This window comes from Orbicella franksi, chromosome 14 (assembly GCF_964199315.1).
Source record: "Orbicella franksi chromosome 14, jaOrbFran1.1, whole genome shotgun sequence".
Classification (NCBI taxonomy): domain Eukaryota; kingdom Metazoa; phylum Cnidaria; class Anthozoa; order Scleractinia; family Merulinidae; genus Orbicella; species Orbicella franksi.
The window spans coordinates 905,104-923,706 of record NC_138158.1 but is presented as its reverse complement, the minus strand read 5'-3'; the positions used below and the strand labels follow the sequence as shown (position 1 = coordinate 923,706).

The window sequence follows — 18,603 nt, the reverse complement described above, 5'->3', positions numbered from 1 at the left end:
TTTTCAGTGATTCCGATACTTTTATTTTCTTTGGCTCACGGAAACTGAGTAACAGAGAAAAGCAACCATGTGAATTAAATTTTTCATAACATTGAATTTCAAATTCAAAATCAGTGGCTTCTACAATATAAAAAAACAGCCAGTTTATGAGAATCTTAAGTTCTTTTTTATGGTTCAATTGCTTACCTATTTTATTTATACTTCAGATTATTTTAAAAAAGTCCCCTGGAATATCTGAATGGTTAACTGCTTGCAAGCATCCCAATTGACCAATTCTGTCGAAAATTATGCGAGCCATGCCGGCACAATCGCTAAGACGTTTGGAAAAATTCAAAAATTCAATGCACATACTTTGTCACGACAAAAATATGACTTAAAAGCAATATGAATTATTTTCCATATTATTTTATGGAATTATGGAATTCACTTGTGGTTGTGAAAACTACACGAGGGGTGAAATTTTAACGACCAGAAATGAAATTTGATTTGTCACTTCGAGAACAGACGTGAATTATACCACACGAGTGATTTGCTAAAAGGCTCTCTTATTTGACAAATCCATGTTTTGTTTCGTGTTCATAAAAGGAGTAGAAAATGAAACATCAAAGTCGTCAAAGTCGCTTTCACAGTAAGAGTGAATCATCTTGCATCAAAAAGGCATCTTTAGGCAGAGCTGGAATAAAACAAAAATGACTTTTTACCTCTCAAGGAAGTATATTCATGTGGATCTATATGTTTATATTCTACCCCCAAAAAAGTGTTTGATGTGAATAGAAAGTGGTGTAATTAAACTATAAAGTACAATAGCAAAACTGATAGCAAACGGTCTGCAATATAACAGCATATAACAGTAATATAAAAGCATATAACAGGTAAAAACTAAACACACACTCTCTAATCTTCATGTTCTCGCGGGCAATAGCTCACGTGGATGGATTCTGTAATTTTTGGACCATATCTTGCGCGACGGTGACTTCTCATGAACATCAAAAGCAACGAAGGCATGCGCCGAATTATTCTACAATTACTCTTGACCTCGAACGATCGATTGAAAGAAGACCAGACTTAATTCTTCGCTTTGAAAACAAAAATTGAATTTCTGAAAAAGAAAACGTTTAAGTCAAATTAAAATCGTCGTTGTTTTCTAACAAAAAGTGTGAAGAAACGTGTCGTGTACACTGAGAACCCAATTAAAGTCATTGGCACGGAATCCATTTTAATTTCAGAAGTTTTTCATTCGTTCTTTGCGTTCGCCAAATAAAAAAAGAATCAAAAGTTTAACTGTTTACTAGTCGTCCAAAGCTGCTTTTTGTTTACAAATTGCATACTTAAGAAACACTAAACTGTCTGGAATTTTCATTTCGAGAAAATGCTTTGTTTAGGATAAATATCCTTTTAAAGCTAGTCCTCTAGCTGAGCTAATAATGTAATGACGCGCCGATAAAATGTGAGTAACATTTTAGCATGCGTACTTGTTGAGAATTGTCAGATTTGATGAAAGAACGATTTGTTAGCGTCGGGAAACTACTGATAATGACGGCAATATGGTGTTAAATTAAGCTCTTTTGGGACAGAAATATTGCTTTCAAAACATAGGTAAATATTTTCCTTCTCCTTCGCTACTATCTGTAAGATTTTTTAGCTTCCTTACATCAGAGCAATCTTTATAGACTTTTCCTAGGTCTTGTTAGTAGCTTCTTAGAATACGAGGCAGCATTTTCTCATATTTTTCAATGCAAACTATGATGCAAATTAAGGTGAATTTCATACAACAAATGTCAACTTCTGTGTTATTGTCAACATACCTTTCGTTAGAAGAAGCTGCAACAAAAGCATACAGAGGGTTTTCCCCATATTCGGTCAGATCTTGGAACTGCAAAGTCATCACCGGTTCAGATGGGGTGCTCGGTTGCGCGTAAAAATCAGTGACCTGACGCTTTGCATAATACAGTGGATTCACAGCGCACTCACTTTCCCTTAATAAGAGACAGAAAGAAACGTTTGTCAGATTTCATCATTCTACCAAAAAAGAAATCAACAAATATACTCACGTATCGTACAGCGGGTTTTCCGTCGAGTCACTCGTGAACTTTACACCATTGTGAAAACAGCTGTAATGCTGTTACCTTCTCTTAGTATCTATACCGTTGGTATATTAACAATGACGCAATATATCAAACACAAAAGATCGTGTTTGACCACATTTCCAAACATCAAGAAGACAGTTAATGATTTTGAGAACTTTAAATAACCGATTGCGCTTCGCAATCGAAATTTCCTTCCTGCTCTTCATCAAAGTCAGCTCAGCTCAGGCTGGGTGAAACTGGACAGTTCACTTTGGTAAACCAGAAAGTTCAACACTTAGGGAGATAAAGGGTGCACTTCTTTCGGCTTAAAATTCTCGCAAAGGTTTTGCCCTCCATTCTACTAGTCACATTTGGTTCATTTTGTGTGCGACTAGTATCACCACACAACCAATCATTATCAATGATTTCACTTAAAAAACGTTCACGTTGAGTAACTGTCAGTGTATATCGTACTAAGGGCTACGTGCAGTCCTACCGGGACGTGCGTTCAAGGAGATTTCCAACCAGAGGGGTCTCGGCTATAAATCAGAGAATCTTGCGTGTGAAGTAAAAAGACAAAAGTTAAAATCTTACCTTTCATACAGAGGGTTGTCAACAGACTCTACTTTCGGATTGCTGTTTGAGATGAAATGACATATAAAATGACTTTTCTGAGGACAGACGAAACCTAAGCCTTTTAAGCCTTAAAAAATCAGCTGTAGCATTGATCTAGTTCTATCGTCTCTTTACTGGCCATGTCATTAAAAGTTCAAAATATAGAGAGATCTTGGGAATTTAAATCCCGATCACCTTGGAAGAGAAGTGTGATAAAACATCAAATTCTCCCACTAAGAATTATGGTAAATGTATGACAATGGCTAAGGAGAATTTTTATTCTCATCTCAGTCTACAAAGGACTATCACTACCTCTCATAGTAGACAAACTGCTCGCGGTCTAGTTTATCTTTTCTTCTTTGATTCCTAACATGAAATAAAAATTGGAATGGTGATGAGTTTTTAAATCCAACAAATGAGAATGTTACCACTATGAAAAATACCAGTGGTGTCCCAAGCACATAGGGAGAAATTACTCTCGGGCAGTAAAGTAGACAGTAAAAGATGACCTCAGGTTCGACTTACCGTCCGAAGCGTTAATTTTGTGAGCTCAAGTGAGGACGATTATCTCGGAAAGGCGTTTATTGGAGACGTGGGTTTATTCCTTTTTGTCTTAGCAATTTTGAATTGCCCACTGAGTACAAAACGTGAACTTGATTAAAATGAACTCTTGAAACTTGCACACTCAAGACTGAATCTCAATCTCTACAGACCTAAGTTCTAATTTGTGAAGCCTTAAAGATAGTTGAATGGACTTTAAAAGACAAGGTCACTCCAAAAAGCTTACTTTTTTGTCTCCACCTACGGTCACCTATAGCGAGTAAACATTGGGTATTTCCACTCACCGAAGTTTCAGACTCTAAAGTGCCTACTATCCTGAAGAAATTCGTCTCGAAAGAAGCCCAAAGTTCGATTTTGGAGGCAGCCACTTTAACTGTAGTTGGCAGCCAGACCATATTTTTGTGACGTCATTCTTTCCAATTCGAAATTGGCGGGAAGCATAGAAACCTGCAACTGACTTGGCATCAAAACCAAAGGCCAGCAAAATGTATATATTTTGTCCAGCCGATTATCCCCTTCACTATATTTGTAACCTCTTGTAAGCAACCACCTCTCGTAACGACCGCGACCACCTTTAGAGCTAAAAGTTTGAATTTTTTTTGTTTCCCATAAGCGACCACTTAACAGATAATAGAGCGGAAATTGGATTATAAGGAGTTGCAACATCGCATTCCTGGGTAGTACGAGAGACGCAAATTTCTTGTACCGGATTTTTTTTTTTTGCGAAATTGACTGTATACATGAATAAAACGTTTAAAGCATGGGGGAAGTCTCTGCAGCTATCATATGCTAATGAGGCAAAATTTTAACCCAATATGGTCTAATCTTTCGTAAGTGACCACCTCCCGTATAAAACGACCACCTGTTCTTCACATTTTGAGTGGCCGTTTACGGGAGGTTCGACTGTACATTTTTTGAAGTGACCTTCTCCTTTAATCAGGAAGTGCTCACTAGAAAAGACATGCTAACTGGTTTAGAGGCTAAATCGAATCATTAATGGTTACAATTCTTAGTTCTTACCTCTTGCGATAGAGGAACAATATCAAAAGACACAATACAAGAAGCAGGAAACAAAGCGCTGGAACTAGTATCAAGGCTACATTGGATGATTCACCTTCTTCCGTTTTACGAAACCCAAATGAGGACTCATTTCTTGGAGGGGCAGTTGTCGAGGGTCTATATTCTGTGGGCCTGGTGTATGTTGGTTCATTGGTAGCCTCTGTCTCTGCAATAATAGAAGAACCTGTTAAGGGCAGCGGATGTAAGTTGAACGTGAGTTTTCACTCGGCACGCGTCGCGTACAGGTACACTGCCATCCATAGGTCTTCCCAGTCCTTTTCAGCAAAAAAGTGCATGATACTAATAGGTCCTTATGCAGAACTGACTAGCTAGCCTGTGTAACTCGTAGGTGCCGTCGTAAATAGAGAACGAATGTCAGGTGCGCGCTAGCACGTGCACATTTCTTCTCGCGCCTTTTATAAAGGCTACGTAGGAAACGCGGCAACTAGCGAGTTGAATTCCACCTGAACGGTCAGTGTTCGCAAGGTCTGTGCAGCTGTGTTGTGTTCTTGAGCATTTACTCTTATGGTGCCTCTCGTCACCCCAGGAGTATAAATGAGCACCAGCTTAAGGTCCAGGCACCCTGACACCCTAACTTACCCTGCGATAACCTGGCGGCTCATAAAGCGGACGTAGCCAGGTCAATCCCAGTGTCCTCATACTAACTAAAGGAAAACGGAGTTAAGCACCATCCTGATAAGGGAATGAAACCCCCACGGTCTTCCTTATGACTTGGTCATATAAATATTACTTTATCGTGTTGAGCAAGTCTTCCTCAGCTATGTTGCAAAAGGCCGCCACAAAGTTTCTTTTATTTGATGATCTAAAATAAACACGCATGCACAAAACCTTACCTGTATTTACGACGATTGTTGTTTCCATTGAGTAAACAGTTGTGTGATTGGCAGGTTTCTTAGAGGGCCCATCTGTTGCCTCTGATGTTGATGAAATACTGTTTTCTTCGGTTTCTTTGTTGGTGGTGGTTCTCTCAACTTTCTTTGTTGTGATTTTCTTCGTCGTACTTTCAGTACTTTTCGTAATTCCTGCCGTGCCGGTAGAAGCAGTAATGCGTTGGGTTGTCTGTGCATTTTCTATAGTACTTTTGACTGTAGTGGCGGTTTGGGTTGTCTGCCCCTTGTTAGTTGTCTGTGCTTGGTTTGTGGAGCTTTTGACTGTGGTGGTGGCTTGAGTTGTTTCAGTGGGTTTAACGGTTGTTTTGGTTCCAGCTGGTGTATTTGCCACTGTCGTTGTATTTATCGTTGTTTGCGCAGACGGTGTGGTAGCTTTCGTTGTGCGAAAGATTGTCGTTGTTTTGATAGTTGTTGGAGGTTCTAAAGAGGAAATAAGTTCTTTTGTGTCAAGCAACGCAAAGCATATTCTCATGACCAAGCGTCTGTGTCATCCTCAAAGTATGATTCAGTGCTTAACTTTGCAACGCTTTTAATATACTTTACCGAACCCAGTGGCTTGGACGTTATCTTCTGAGGATTTGTAAAATTTCTCTCAGTCCATGAGTCGATCTCAAAATGAACTATTTTAGTTTTATGTCGACAATTTTAAAGGATTTTAACCGTCCTAAAAACAAACTTTAGTGGAGTCATACCTAGCAGTGCGTGCCAGCTCTAATGCATTGCGACAAGAGTAAAAGCGAAGCTGCCTAAGACAAGTCGGCGAGCGAAGCGAGTTGGTGAGACGCCTCTCGCAGCTTCGCCTTTGCTCGTGCCGCAGCGTTTGAGAACTTACTCGCTTATCCTCATACTGCCTCTCACTACGATTAAAGCAAGGCTCCTGAGAAACTTTGTAGCCAATTACGAGCAAAATTTGCACACAACGTGATTGTTAAAATTAAGTGCAAAGCTGTGTAAAATCTTCTATTCTACTCACGCGTTGGTTTCTGTGCTGAATAAGAGGCCTGGAATCCAGCAAAATTATTCTTGCTATCAGTCTTGAAAATGACAAATAACTCGTTGGATGAGGAACGGACTCCTGAGGGTGGGGGAGTCGTTTCACCTGAGTACACGCCCAGGGAGGGCGAGGTCTCGTTTTGCCCGTCATACAGTTGAACATTATCAGTGCCTGGTCGTTTCTGGAGTGAGAACTTAGGAAACTTTAACACCACCTGTAGTTCAATGGGTTCAAAAACAATTAGCTCGGTCATATCTCTATACTTAACGCATGTTCAGTGGGTGCACAATGAAGGTATGTTATACTTACCTGCAATCCTTCTGGAACCTTTATCTTCCAGGAACAATACTGGCCTGCTGGGTAGGAATTTGGATAATCGGGAGACTGGAACGAGCCAGTGGATTGAGCCAAAGTGTAGTTGCAGCCTGAGATGACAAACAACGACAACGACAATAACGTGAGGTAAACATTTGTTTTAAATAGCAAACGGTGCTATTATTGCAATAATTCTTGTGTCAGTAACAAGGAGGTGCTAGTTTGGAAAGCTGCTACAAGACTTCTAAAGAGAAAGAACGTGCAAGTCTATGTTATATACTCTTTGGTTAAGTCATAACCAAGAGTAAACAAGAAGATTAAATGCGTGGGTGATAGATTTTTGCGCCGGTACTGCACTACATGTGTCGATATAAAAGATGCACTCAGAACAACTGTTTTTTCGATTTGCTAATCAAATGCAATTCTTATAACGCTTTTTGACGGCCCTAACACAGAAACATCAGATGGGCGTTTTATTTTCATTTTCAATTATGAAACAGTAGGAGTAACCGTTGACATGACAAAGTGCGGTTATTCTTTTTACGTGACAAAATACGGCATAGCGTAACAAGGAACGTTCTTTCGTGACAACTGATACAACGTTGTGTGACAATGAACGGTATAGTACAGCAATTCATTACTTACTAGTATAGTAACAGTAATGAATGGTATGATCATTCAGCCCAGCTCCGTAAGGATACGCTCCTCCGTACCCGTCACCGTCCTCCTCAGTATCAAAACGAATCCATTCCGAGCTCGCTTGCGCCCACTTTACTTGTTGGCATGCGGCTGATTCGTACGCCACAAGGAAGAAAGGTGTGCTTGTTGGTAGCTCAATCGGTTCTGCTTTGTTACCGTCCGCTCTGCAGCAGTAGTAGAGTTTAGTGTTCTTGTCGTAAACTCCGTCCGGGAGAACTCCACCTTTGTTATTCTTGTTGAACCAGTCTTCGTCGTCCCATGTTATGTAACCTGATTTCAGGCCCTTGGGGCAAGAACCTTTCTTGTAAATACAGTATTTTCCTCAAGTAAGGAAAAACGTGTTAGTTATGAGCGAATGGGATGGCAATGACGAACGGATGGAATAAAATTAAATCGAAGCTCTCAGGGTTAGTGAGTGCTTATTTTGGTAGTTTACCGTTTGTTTTCAACTCCTTGCCTCATGTTTTCCAAATGTAAGGAACAGTATGAGGTACCGACTTTGCTCTTATGTACACCTTAACGCCCTAATGTCAGTTTCATAACCTCGATGTGACGTTTAATCTACTTTTTTCAACTTCAAAGTGATAAAAAGCAAAGTGTTTCTCTTGTCCTTCTTCTCAGCACAACAGTTTCTTTAGGAACCACTAGCTTTCAGTATACCCCAGCATAGCGGCTAACTCATTTCTATGGTTATCTCATGTCACTAAAGCAATAGTTCATTTCCTGTGATGTGACAGGAATCGCTGTCCCGACTAAAAGGTTTACACTCAGCTCTAAACGTAAAATTATCTCAATCTTGCTTTAAGTTGCACAAATGAATTTGCACACCATTTTATCTTGAAAATTAACATTACCAATCGATGTAAATTGCGTCTAAAATAGGCACGCCTACCTTTTGGCCAAATAGTTCTTGATGTGTCAGCAGATGTGTCCGTTTTCATACAAAACGATCGCTTCAGATTATTTTTGTCCACACTTGCATCAAGGTGAAAATTACTTGAACGAGCATTGCTCGGTAAAAAATCCTCTGTGTCTTGGTACCGCCATCCTGTGCGCCACGTAAATTGATTGGATGATGGACAGCCAGATTGCGCGCGCGGTAACCCGTATGTTCCAGCAGGCCATTTAGACGTAGCTGTCATGTATATAAAAATAATTACATATTTGAGTTAAGATTGGCTTTAATACCAACCAAGATGCCCCTTGGCACGCTTACACTCAAAAAATAGTAGCAAGAGAAGTGGGACCACTTTAATATAAGACTTTTCACCCGTTCGGGCTTCTCCAGTATATTAAAAATACGTGGATTGTATGGGATTGTATTTCCTCCAATCTTTTATTGTGGTTGGGTATAATTAGACAATTAGCGTCTTTATTGACAGATCGTTCATTTTCTAAGATACTAATCTTATTTGAAAACATGCCTCAAACAATAATAACGAAATCGCTTAACCTGTAGCTTGGATTAAACAGATTATAGTGTATATGCTTTCTCTCGTCGTACAGTTCAAAATGGATTCCGCCTTGCATAGTCGATGGCACGTTAATTACAAAGGTTATTCATTCTTTACGCCACAACATATTTGTTTCCGAAGTAATCCAATCTTGTTATCTCATCTTCCCATTTTGTAGTCTGTGATCTCTGGGACATTTTGAACTGAAATACATGTAGCTCAAACATTCTTTCACATTATGCCTCCATTTCTATGCTAACTATTCCCGAATTTCCATCCCCTGCAAGTTCTAGTTGAACAGACCCATCGAACATCTGCGCATAATTTTCCTGTTGTCGCCAATGATTTTGAAAGTTCTTCAGAAGAGTAAAAATACACTAATATCATTGATGCATTTGTAAACAAAGCACTGTCAGTTCATGTTTGGCCACTGAACTTTTTTTTTCGCAAAGGGTATGATCCTTGAACTATGGTTTCCATGAAGGAAAGCAACAATGTATAATGGATACTCTATCTTTATAAGTCGTATAGCTTTCATGTTGCGTAAGAGAGAGAGTTGACCACCCTTGTTACCAAGGTCAGTCAATAACGTAACGTCGTCTCCAAAACCAGAGCGTTACCAGGAAACGAATGATTGACAAGTTAAGAGACTAGTGGCGTGATCTCGTATGATCTGATCTTGGTTTATCTATGGGTGCTTATTTCCTTTAAGCGATGAAATGCGGTTTACCGCTTTTCGTCTGCTAAGGAACCCAGATTTTTTGTGATACCTGTGAATAGCCGGTGCATGACATAAATGTCAAAACGTTGTATGCTTATTAGTGAATGTGTGTCTTTCAAATTCGATTAAAACGCCCTTCCAGTACCTAAAAACTTTGAATGAACTCGACGACCGGTGTTTACTCTCGATGACCTAAAGGTGCATGAAAGTGTCTGTTGTAATTATCAAACAGTTAAACGTCATTGCGACAGCTCTTCAACTCGATAAATAAATTATAAACACTTACAATTTCTGGAAAAGTAAATTTAAGTTGTGTACAAAAATTACCTAACAAAAATTACGCGCCAGAAGTTAACGACTTTAACCTTTTATCAAATAAATTAATTGTCATCTCAGCTAGACGCACCCCAGATAGAAATTTCCATTTTTCGTATCTTCCCAAAGAAATTTTGATCTCGTACACCGATTCTGCCTTGTTAAGGTGACGAACTTGAAGAACGAGGGGGGTTTAATTTATGTGAAATAAAATCACTGCGTAAAATAAAATCACTGGCACTGGTATTTCGTCTAGCTTCGTCTATCACATCCACTGAAGTATTCACCTACCTAAAACGACAGACTCAATTGCGGCAAGAACAACAAGAGAAGCAGCAGGTAGTAAAACAGTCCTCATTTTCATACGGAGTTGACAAATCCTGTTATATATCTTGTAATCGTCAAATCCTTGAAGCTATACACGCACAGCTCCGAAATCTGCACGTGCCTAAGTTGACAAGTAAAAAGAAATATTAATTTTTATGCCCGGTTATTTATTAGACCCGTGATGATTGCTTGTAACTTACTCGTCACCAGACCTCTCTTTCGAAAAATAGGTCCACAATGCGTACTCGCGTACTGGATCATGTATTTACTTTTATACCATTTGTTTTTAAATGGCAGTATTTGAGAGTCGTTTTGGACTCATAAGGGAGTTATACTGACCTGCGCAGACTTTGATTTGGACCTTTCTTTAATGTCACTCACACTGCTTAAAACACTAATAATACGATTACTTACGCCAATTGCAATATTAATACTCGCACTACTTTTTTTACTCTCCTAAACTATACTAAACTTTCAGTGGTACAGTTTACCTCAGTGGTACAGTTTCCCTGCTTGCCTACTTACTTACAAACAATACTTACACTAATACTACTTAGAGTTACAACGGCCTGGTAAGGTTAACGAAAAGAGCGTTGGTCTAGGTAATTGTAACTTGACAATTATAATAAGGGTTGTTTTCGACTTAGAAGAGCTTATAATGAACTGAGGAGACATTGATTTTGACCTGCATAGTCTTTATTCTGGATAACGAAGAGGTTATTTTTGAAACTAAATTGGAAAGACCTTGCCTTTCCACAGTTTGAGTAGTTCGGTAAGTCTTACGACAAGGGTGTTGGTCAGGCGCAACACAAGCTCAAGGATATTTACCACACGTGGTTATGTTTGGCCAATGAAATACCGGATAAAGATTACCTCGCACCTAAACAGTTTGGAAGGTTCGGATGATTTTGCTTGCAGCTTGTGTTTGCGTCGAATTTCGTTTCCACTTGGGTAATCCCTATTGCTTGCGTTTGTGCTTGCGCTTGTGCTTGCGTCGCTAGTGAAAACCAGGCTTTAGTAACAGTTACATTGAATGCACAAAATGTTGGAGAAGAGAACAGACAATGTCTGTAGAATATATACCTTTTATTGAACTCTATCTCAGGAAAATCTTCACATTTTTGCTGCAAAATCAACACGGGGTAAAAGAGACAGGCCTAAGTTGATAAACCAATCAAATATAATCTCAATAAAATCTCAGAAAAAAGTGAACAGTAGAATGCATGTTAGTAAAATGCACACAAATAACCTGCACAAAATGTTACACATAAGTGCAATTAAATGTCTGTAAAATTTATACACTTTAATGCTATAAGTCTCCTCAAAATGTCCACATTTTGTTCCGAAAAAATCGGTTCATGTATACTTCTCAATCTATTAATAATTCATCAAGTTAAAACAAAGAAAATCACAACCGAGAACGAGGTTTGGATAGCCGGTCTTAATTACATAGATTCTGACGATTTCACTTTTCCGTTTTTAGAAATACGTGGCTTGATGCTTTATATACCGGTGCAGTAATTAACACTTATTATACGACTATAGGTTAGTTCAGTGGACCAATAACTAAAAAGCTCCATTGCCGCTCCAATATTTTCTAAGTATTGGACCGGGCACTGTCCCGAATGATCCCGCAATATCGCTCTTGAAGATTTTCGGGTACTTTCAGTCGTGTAATAAATCTCTTGTTAAGCAAGCTTGGAACGGACCGTACTGGGAAAATATCGGCCCTCGGTCTTTTTTTTTGTACCGACCTTGCTGCTCGGTCCAAACTGTCAAGGTCTCCGGCCGATTTATTCTCCCAATACGGCCCTCGCGCTTGGTTAATAAGATATACTCACTGACTAATCAGGACGTGCATTTATTTCGAAGGTTTTGAATAAGTCTGCAGAATCGTAAAAGGAAAGCTTCAATATGAACGCTCGGACTGTTTCCATAGTTACCATGAATGGATTTCTTAGTTCGTCAAATGGAACATAATATATCTTGTTTATTTCATCACCTTCCGGCTTAACGTTCCTTTAACTAATGCATTCTTTGGTTTTAATAACCATCGTATGGCCGTCTTGCATGGTTTGAGTCATTTCAAATATGTAGAACTCTATGACAAAAATACTCTTATCTCGTTTCCTTTTAGATGTGACTGCTTTGGCTAACAGTCGATTGGGTTCTCATCCGGTTAATTATACTACTTTTGAATGACGATCCTCGGCGGCCACGCCCTGCTGCTTTCTGTCTTCTCCACGTGACAATCATAGTCACACATATCGCCAGCACCACAACTGGAATAACTATCCAAGGAACAATGGACGCCACGTCGACTTCTACAAAGGTAAACAAACTGGCATTACGTCTACGATATTATTCGAGTAAAGCCCGGTCCTCACGAGCGACGTAAGCAGGAGAATACGCATAAAAGAAGCTTATGTGCTGGTGAGGACGGCCGCGACATAAGCTTAAGGATAAGCATGAGAATATCAAAACCTTGCGTTCTCCTCATGCTTATGCTTAAGCTTATGCCTAGGTCGCTGTTATGTCTATTGTGAACATGTTGGCATAAGCATAAGAGAAAGACCTTCAGCCAATCAGCGAGCACTATGGTTATGCCAACCATGTCCTCACTGGACATAACAGCGACATCAGGATAAGCGTAAGAAGTAGGCTTATGCTTATGATTATGTCGCGGCCGTCCCCACTAGCGCATAACCTTCTTTTGCTTATACTTATGCTTGTGTAGCAAGTGACGACCAGGTTTAAAGAAGATAAAAGTCGTGGACCAATATTGGCAATTATCCTTTATTAATCGATATCCTGATCATATAATTTGGTGGTTTACTTTTACGAGTTATAAAGCCGTATATTGCCAAATCTATAACATGCAGGCATGCTCTGTACTCTCGGGCTGTACGAAGGATGTTGCTGACGAAGAGCAGATATCTATATGAGGAAGTATGCAATATTTGCGTCAGTATCAATCCATCGGAATTGAATTTAAAAAAATCAGTCACTGTCACCAAATCGTGACACTAGTCATCGTTAAATGCGCACCTAGAATGTAAATTTATTATCGGGAGGAGTGTGATTTATGTTATTAATTTTTCATGTTTTTATATATTACCCAGACTACACCATACCCACACGCATAAACCGAAACATTTAAACAGGAATTCATGTAACAATGTGCAAAATGTCGGATCACAAACCTTTCTTCGTCATTGAAAACGTCGCATGAAAACCGCGGTTATTTTGCGCCACCTTAGAGATCATCTTTATTTCCAAGTCGGACTCAGATGTCAAAAGGCCGGAAGGTTTCTTTGAACCGCAAAAGTGATCCTTGCCCACTTGTAGTTCACTGCCTCCAGCACAGTTCATTTCAAAATCCTTGATATTCATTTCTACAATGTAACCATTTGGAACGACTATACTCCAGGTACAAGTGATGATTGGGTAAGAATTTGGATATCCGGGACTCACTAACGAACCCGCATTGCCTTTCACTTTGATGGGTTTTCCTGGGCTGACATCAGTTTGACACCGGCTTGTATAACCTAAGGGAAATAAGTGAAGTTTTATACAAAGCTCAAAAACTTATTTTGGCTCTGTTTGTTTCAGGAGCGTTTCGCAGACGAATTGGAAAATAAAAAAAGCAAGGTCAGTACATTATAAATATACATTCCACTAGTTGCCTAATGTTATTTTTTGTTTCTGTCATATTATAATAATGACATGGAATTTTCTTACTGTAACGTTGAACTATTTTATAATAATATTATAATGCAATAATTACTATAGTATTCAGTGTATTACCAAAAGTAAATTATGTTTTCTTGATATCGTACTATGTTACCTTTTGCATATGCTTTTGATCCTCTCAAAAACGTTCTTCTTTGCACCATAAATTAATAGCACAAAATGATTAATTACACAACAATCTTAAAGCAAATCCTTATTTCTTTTTAAATTTCAATGTTAAAACAAAACACGCACATGTACATGCGCAATCACGCACACACACACGCACGCGTGCACACTCGCAAGAATATACACGTTCTTCTAACTTGATATTACGTTGGATTATTTCATCTGCACTTTATTCATACATCCACACAAAGAAGAAAATCAATAGACAGGGGAATCGGAAAGCTTGACCTTTACATGACTGACTATGAAGGGTTTTTAGAAATGGAATGCGTTCATTACCTTGTTGTGGAGTAACCTTATACGTTGCATAAAATCCCTCATTTGAATCCGCTTGTTGGTCACTCTTGAAATCTCTGTTGCTAGTGTAATTAGAAGTGAAAAACACTTGAAGTTCATTTTTCGTTGAATAAATTAATGGTGGTCTAGCTCCCCTGCAGAATTTGCCCCAAAAGGAAGAAACTCGACCAAACTCGGTGACGAAATAATCATCCACTCGCACCCAGTCTTCTTCATTCATGTCATCCTTGCAATCTCCTTTAATGTTTAATGTTGTAAAATGAAGCTTTATTTGGAAACCATTAGGCGCCAGCAGTCGCCAATAACACGCACTGACCGAGGGGTATTGGAGCGGGTAGTCCGGCGACGACAATCGACCCGTTGAATTGTGGGTCAGATTAAGTTGAACGATTCTGTTTCCAGGAGTGCATACACCTAAAACACAAGGTTTATGTTAATTACATGCACTGTTCACTATACTCTAAACTACACTGTATATGTGAGAGGAGAAGAGGGAGACACGCCTATTTGAAATCATGAGTCAGCGAGCACACATGAAAATTGATGAATATGAGACATGTAACGAATAATGGGACATGCTTACCACCAAAAAATATATGTAACAAATACATATGGTGAGTGGTAAAACTTAGCGAGCATTATTTCTGGGCTAAGTAATGAAGAGAATATTAAACATGCATTTGAAAAAGGATGTCAACAAATACTTCATTCGTACCAAATCAGTTGCCACATAAGTTAAATTAGACAATCAAATAAGAGAAAATGAGTACTGAGATAATCATAAGGGACTAGAAAAACAGGCCATCTATACTTACAATAATATAGTTTTAGGATCAGGTAAATACAGAACAAAAGCACACACACAGACACAAGCCACACAGAGAGACAAATCACGTTAATATATAAAAAAATTTAAAAAATCAGGAAACAAGAAGGGGCGATTACTAAAGCTTTTTAAGTAGTTTTTAACGTCCCAAAGTATATTCCCAATTGTCAAAGTTATCCCTTATCAAAAGCAATATTGTATTAAAACATGACAGCTGTGGCACCTAAAAGGGTTTAATTGACATCCACCCACCAATGTTATTATCCTTCATCATAAGGGGCACTGTTTTCTAACTGTTTTCCTTTTCCTGTTTTCCTAACTAATAGCGCAGTCCATGGTTTAAAAAAAAGGTTTGCTCGCGGTCAATATAAAAATGCTGGTTCTAATCCACAATAGTTCTAGTCTAAAATCTGTTGTTTATAAAACCGCTGATGAAGTCTAATATGGTTCCTTTAGTAGGCCTTAATTTGCCCTTAAATAGACGTATCTTTCCCTATCTTTACGTATTACTATTTTATAGAAAATGGTTAAAACCAAAATGCTAAATAAGCTTACCTTCCGATATTGACTCAAACCTGGCGGAGAATCCCTGTAAAATTCTGTCTTCGTTCGATACAAACGTTATCTCAATCTTAGGCCCTACGGTGTATATAGGTGAAGGAGCCACATTACCACAAAATGTCCCAAAATTAGGGTCATTTACGTTGTTGCCATCTCGCACCTTAATGTGGTCCACTTTCTCACAGTCCGCCTGTGCTTCAATTGCTCCAAGGTGAAAAACGCTAAAGCTAAGCTTAATGCGGTGACCGCTGGGCACTGTGATAGACCAGCGACACTCCAGATTATGAGTTGGTAATAACGGACTGTTAATCGTGCCACTGGTGCCGCTCAAGACGATATTCTTGTTTGCTTCCAGGGTATGATAAGGGCTGCATCTATCTGTAAATACAAACAAAAATACACTTAAATACAGTCCAACAGTAAAGTGTAAGCTAAGAAATAAAAAAGGATTAATTGATTGATTGACTCTTCAAAACTAAGGTTAGGGAAAAAGGTCTGTTTCTGTCCGTGGCATTTGAATCGTTGTTGCCAATGACACGAAGTAGCTAGGAGTCTTGTTACTCCTAGTGACATCAGGAGTTACCTGTCTATCGTTGGTTGCCGCACGGTGACCTTAGTTTCCTTTGAGAGAAGCGCTGCGTGTCAACCAAAGTGACTGCCACCAATGAGACTATCCCCACCTCCCACGCTGTTGTTTTTTTTTTTCTTATCAGAAACCAACATAGTCACTAAGATATTTACTTTTCAACGTTTTGCTTTCTTTCATGAAAACTAGACTCTGAACTGTGCTTTGCGAGAACTTGTTTAACCACGACAAATATCGTGCGATATTTGTGCTCATTTCATGCATTACCTGTAATCTACTGAATGCATTTTACTTGTCTAAACTGAGATAGTCAATGACATTTACGGATCAATGAGAGATTAAGTATCTAAGGTTTAAGATAGGGAAACAAAATTGAAATGATGAGGTTAAACTGACGTGAGAATGCTAAATGAAAAAGACAACTCTTCATCTCGGTGAGACTTCGTTCCGGCTACAGAGCGGCAACAGTCCGGCAACAGTCATGCAGAGTTCTGTTCTCTTCACTGTTGTACTTCTTTTTTACTTTAAACCTTTAAACGTACGCGCTTCATGATAAGAAACGGGTAGGAGAGGTGGTCCAACCCCCGGTCCTTACAGCAGAGATCATCAGAATCCAACAGATTGTGCGTTCATAGACTTTGACCGATCGGATTCCAGTGGCATCTATACTTAGACTTTAGATACCCCGGACTTAAGGTGATTAATTTAAAAACCACCACCTTTAAGTTGGTGTAAATTTCTTATATTACCTGCTGGTGCCAGTGATAAAGAGGCATGAAATCCCGGATGCGTTTGTGTAAACCCGGTGGATGCGGTGTATATGACTGTAACAAAGCTGAAAGTGGAGACCACGTCATTGGGCAATATCGAACCGCAATACCGACCCAGCACTGTGTCGACAACTCCTTGTTTTTCTGCTACTTCCACGACAGCTTGAGAACAGTTTGAACTGTTCTTCACATCAAAAGAATTGAAATGAATTCTAATGCGGAATCCCCTGTCAACGTAAACTTTCCACGAACAGAATACTGACTCGTTTGAGGAAAATGATGTCGGATTTGAAATGTTTTTGGAGGTACCGAAACTTGACAACCAAACTGATCTATTGGCCATTGACGGAGTGCAATCTTGAAAACAAAAAACAACAAGAACAAACTTAAGTATGCAAACAAGTAACTATGTCATTTGGGGCCCTTGAGGGTGGCTACATAGTGTGGGTACCCACAACTGGTAGGAAAAGATAACTTTTACAGCAGCATGTACCAATAGAAATAAGGCACTACAGACTTAGTATAGTAGATTACAAACTGTTACTTACCCAACAATTCACCGTAGGTTGGTTTCCACTGTAGGAGAACTGTAATTCAATATCAGGCAAGAAATTAGAATTCAAACTTTTGCAAACGAGCGGGTATTCAATCCTTGATCTATGATTGGTTTCTTTGACTACCGAGTTACCCTCCTCGCGTGACAAGCGTGACTTATGACACATTTGGCAAAACACCTTGTCACAGCAACCTTACGTGCAGTTAAAGCGTGACCCAAAAATCAAGGTCGGATTAGAATCTTTCAGGATAGTTTGCTGTGAACACAGCTAGCATACAAAGATTACAACCACTTTTTCTCGCTGATGGTCAACCGTGATCAACATCACGATGAACATCGAAGTTTAACTGCATTATGTTATAAATGCCTTGAAATGCTATGAAGTAAAATTTTAGGAATAGAGTAAAATGATTGATGATTAACGGCAGCTGCAGCACAGGGAGTGTGATATCAGGGTGAATGCAAACGAGGGCAAATGAACGGCCGCCGTTCAACATCAATGTACAGTGTGGAGCAAATTATGACTAGATATTCTTTGTAGATCACATACTGTTTGTGTTGATGGTCCCAATCTTATCGTCTTACGAGACAAAAAGCTATGTAGGTTGTGACGGACAATGAGCGTGTTGTGAAAATATGCCATAAATTATAAATATACTTTCTCGTTCAATTAACTGAAGAGAGTTTAAATAACGCCACATTGACAACGTATTATCAATTCGTGTTAACCTTGTCGTGTCCTCACATTCAAAATCTTAACAGCATCATAAACCTTTATAAGAGAAGGCAATGAGCCTCTGCCTCATGTCCTGCTATCGCCTGCTTTGATCACAGTGAAGTTATATTTACATAAACTGCAAAGTTCAGTCAAATTCCTTAGTTTCTGATGTCTCTGTCCTGTGTCTTTTACTCACCTGTGAAACCCAGCAATGCGAGTGTTTTCCAAATCATTTTGTATGTCCTCCCATGCATGCCAGGCGACCGTTAAAATCGTACACTGAAAGTCTGTAATGTTCATTTGCCTGACCTTGGAGAAAGGCTCATTAATG

General features: G+C 39.1%; 2 protein-coding genes across 2 annotated transcripts; both read right to left on the bottom strand.

Annotated features, from left to right (window-relative positions):
* Positions 1 to 544: 544 nt before the first annotated feature.
* Positions 545 to 10,214, bottom strand: LOC145467928 (uncharacterized). The gene is made up of 11 exons (XM_081451564.1): positions 10,002 to 10,214; positions 8,113 to 8,355; positions 7,167 to 7,541; positions 6,516 to 6,631; positions 6,186 to 6,420; positions 5,156 to 5,632; positions 4,263 to 4,467; positions 2,994 to 3,047; positions 2,661 to 2,702; positions 1,806 to 1,976; positions 545 to 673 (listed from the first exon to the last, which is right to left on the bottom strand). Exons 1-11 carry the CDS (start codon positions 10,072 to 10,074, stop codon positions 664 to 666), a joined length of 2,001 nt encoding a protein of 666 aa, XP_081307690.1. The 5' UTR covers positions 10,075 to 10,214; the 3' UTR covers positions 545 to 663.
* Positions 10,215 to 10,674: 460 nt separating this feature from the next.
* On the bottom strand, positions 10,675 to 18,596 carry LOC145467936 (tolloid-like protein 2). The gene is made up of 7 exons (XM_081451575.1): positions 18,469 to 18,596; positions 17,547 to 17,585; positions 16,978 to 17,355; positions 15,637 to 16,020; positions 14,238 to 14,669; positions 13,241 to 13,585; positions 10,675 to 12,361 (listed from the first exon to the last, which is right to left on the bottom strand). Exons 1-7 carry the CDS (start codon positions 18,524 to 18,526, stop codon positions 12,171 to 12,173), a joined length of 1,827 nt encoding a protein of 608 aa, XP_081307701.1. The 5' UTR covers positions 18,527 to 18,596; the 3' UTR covers positions 10,675 to 12,170.
* Between the last annotated feature and the right edge of the window lie 7 nt (positions 18,597 to 18,603).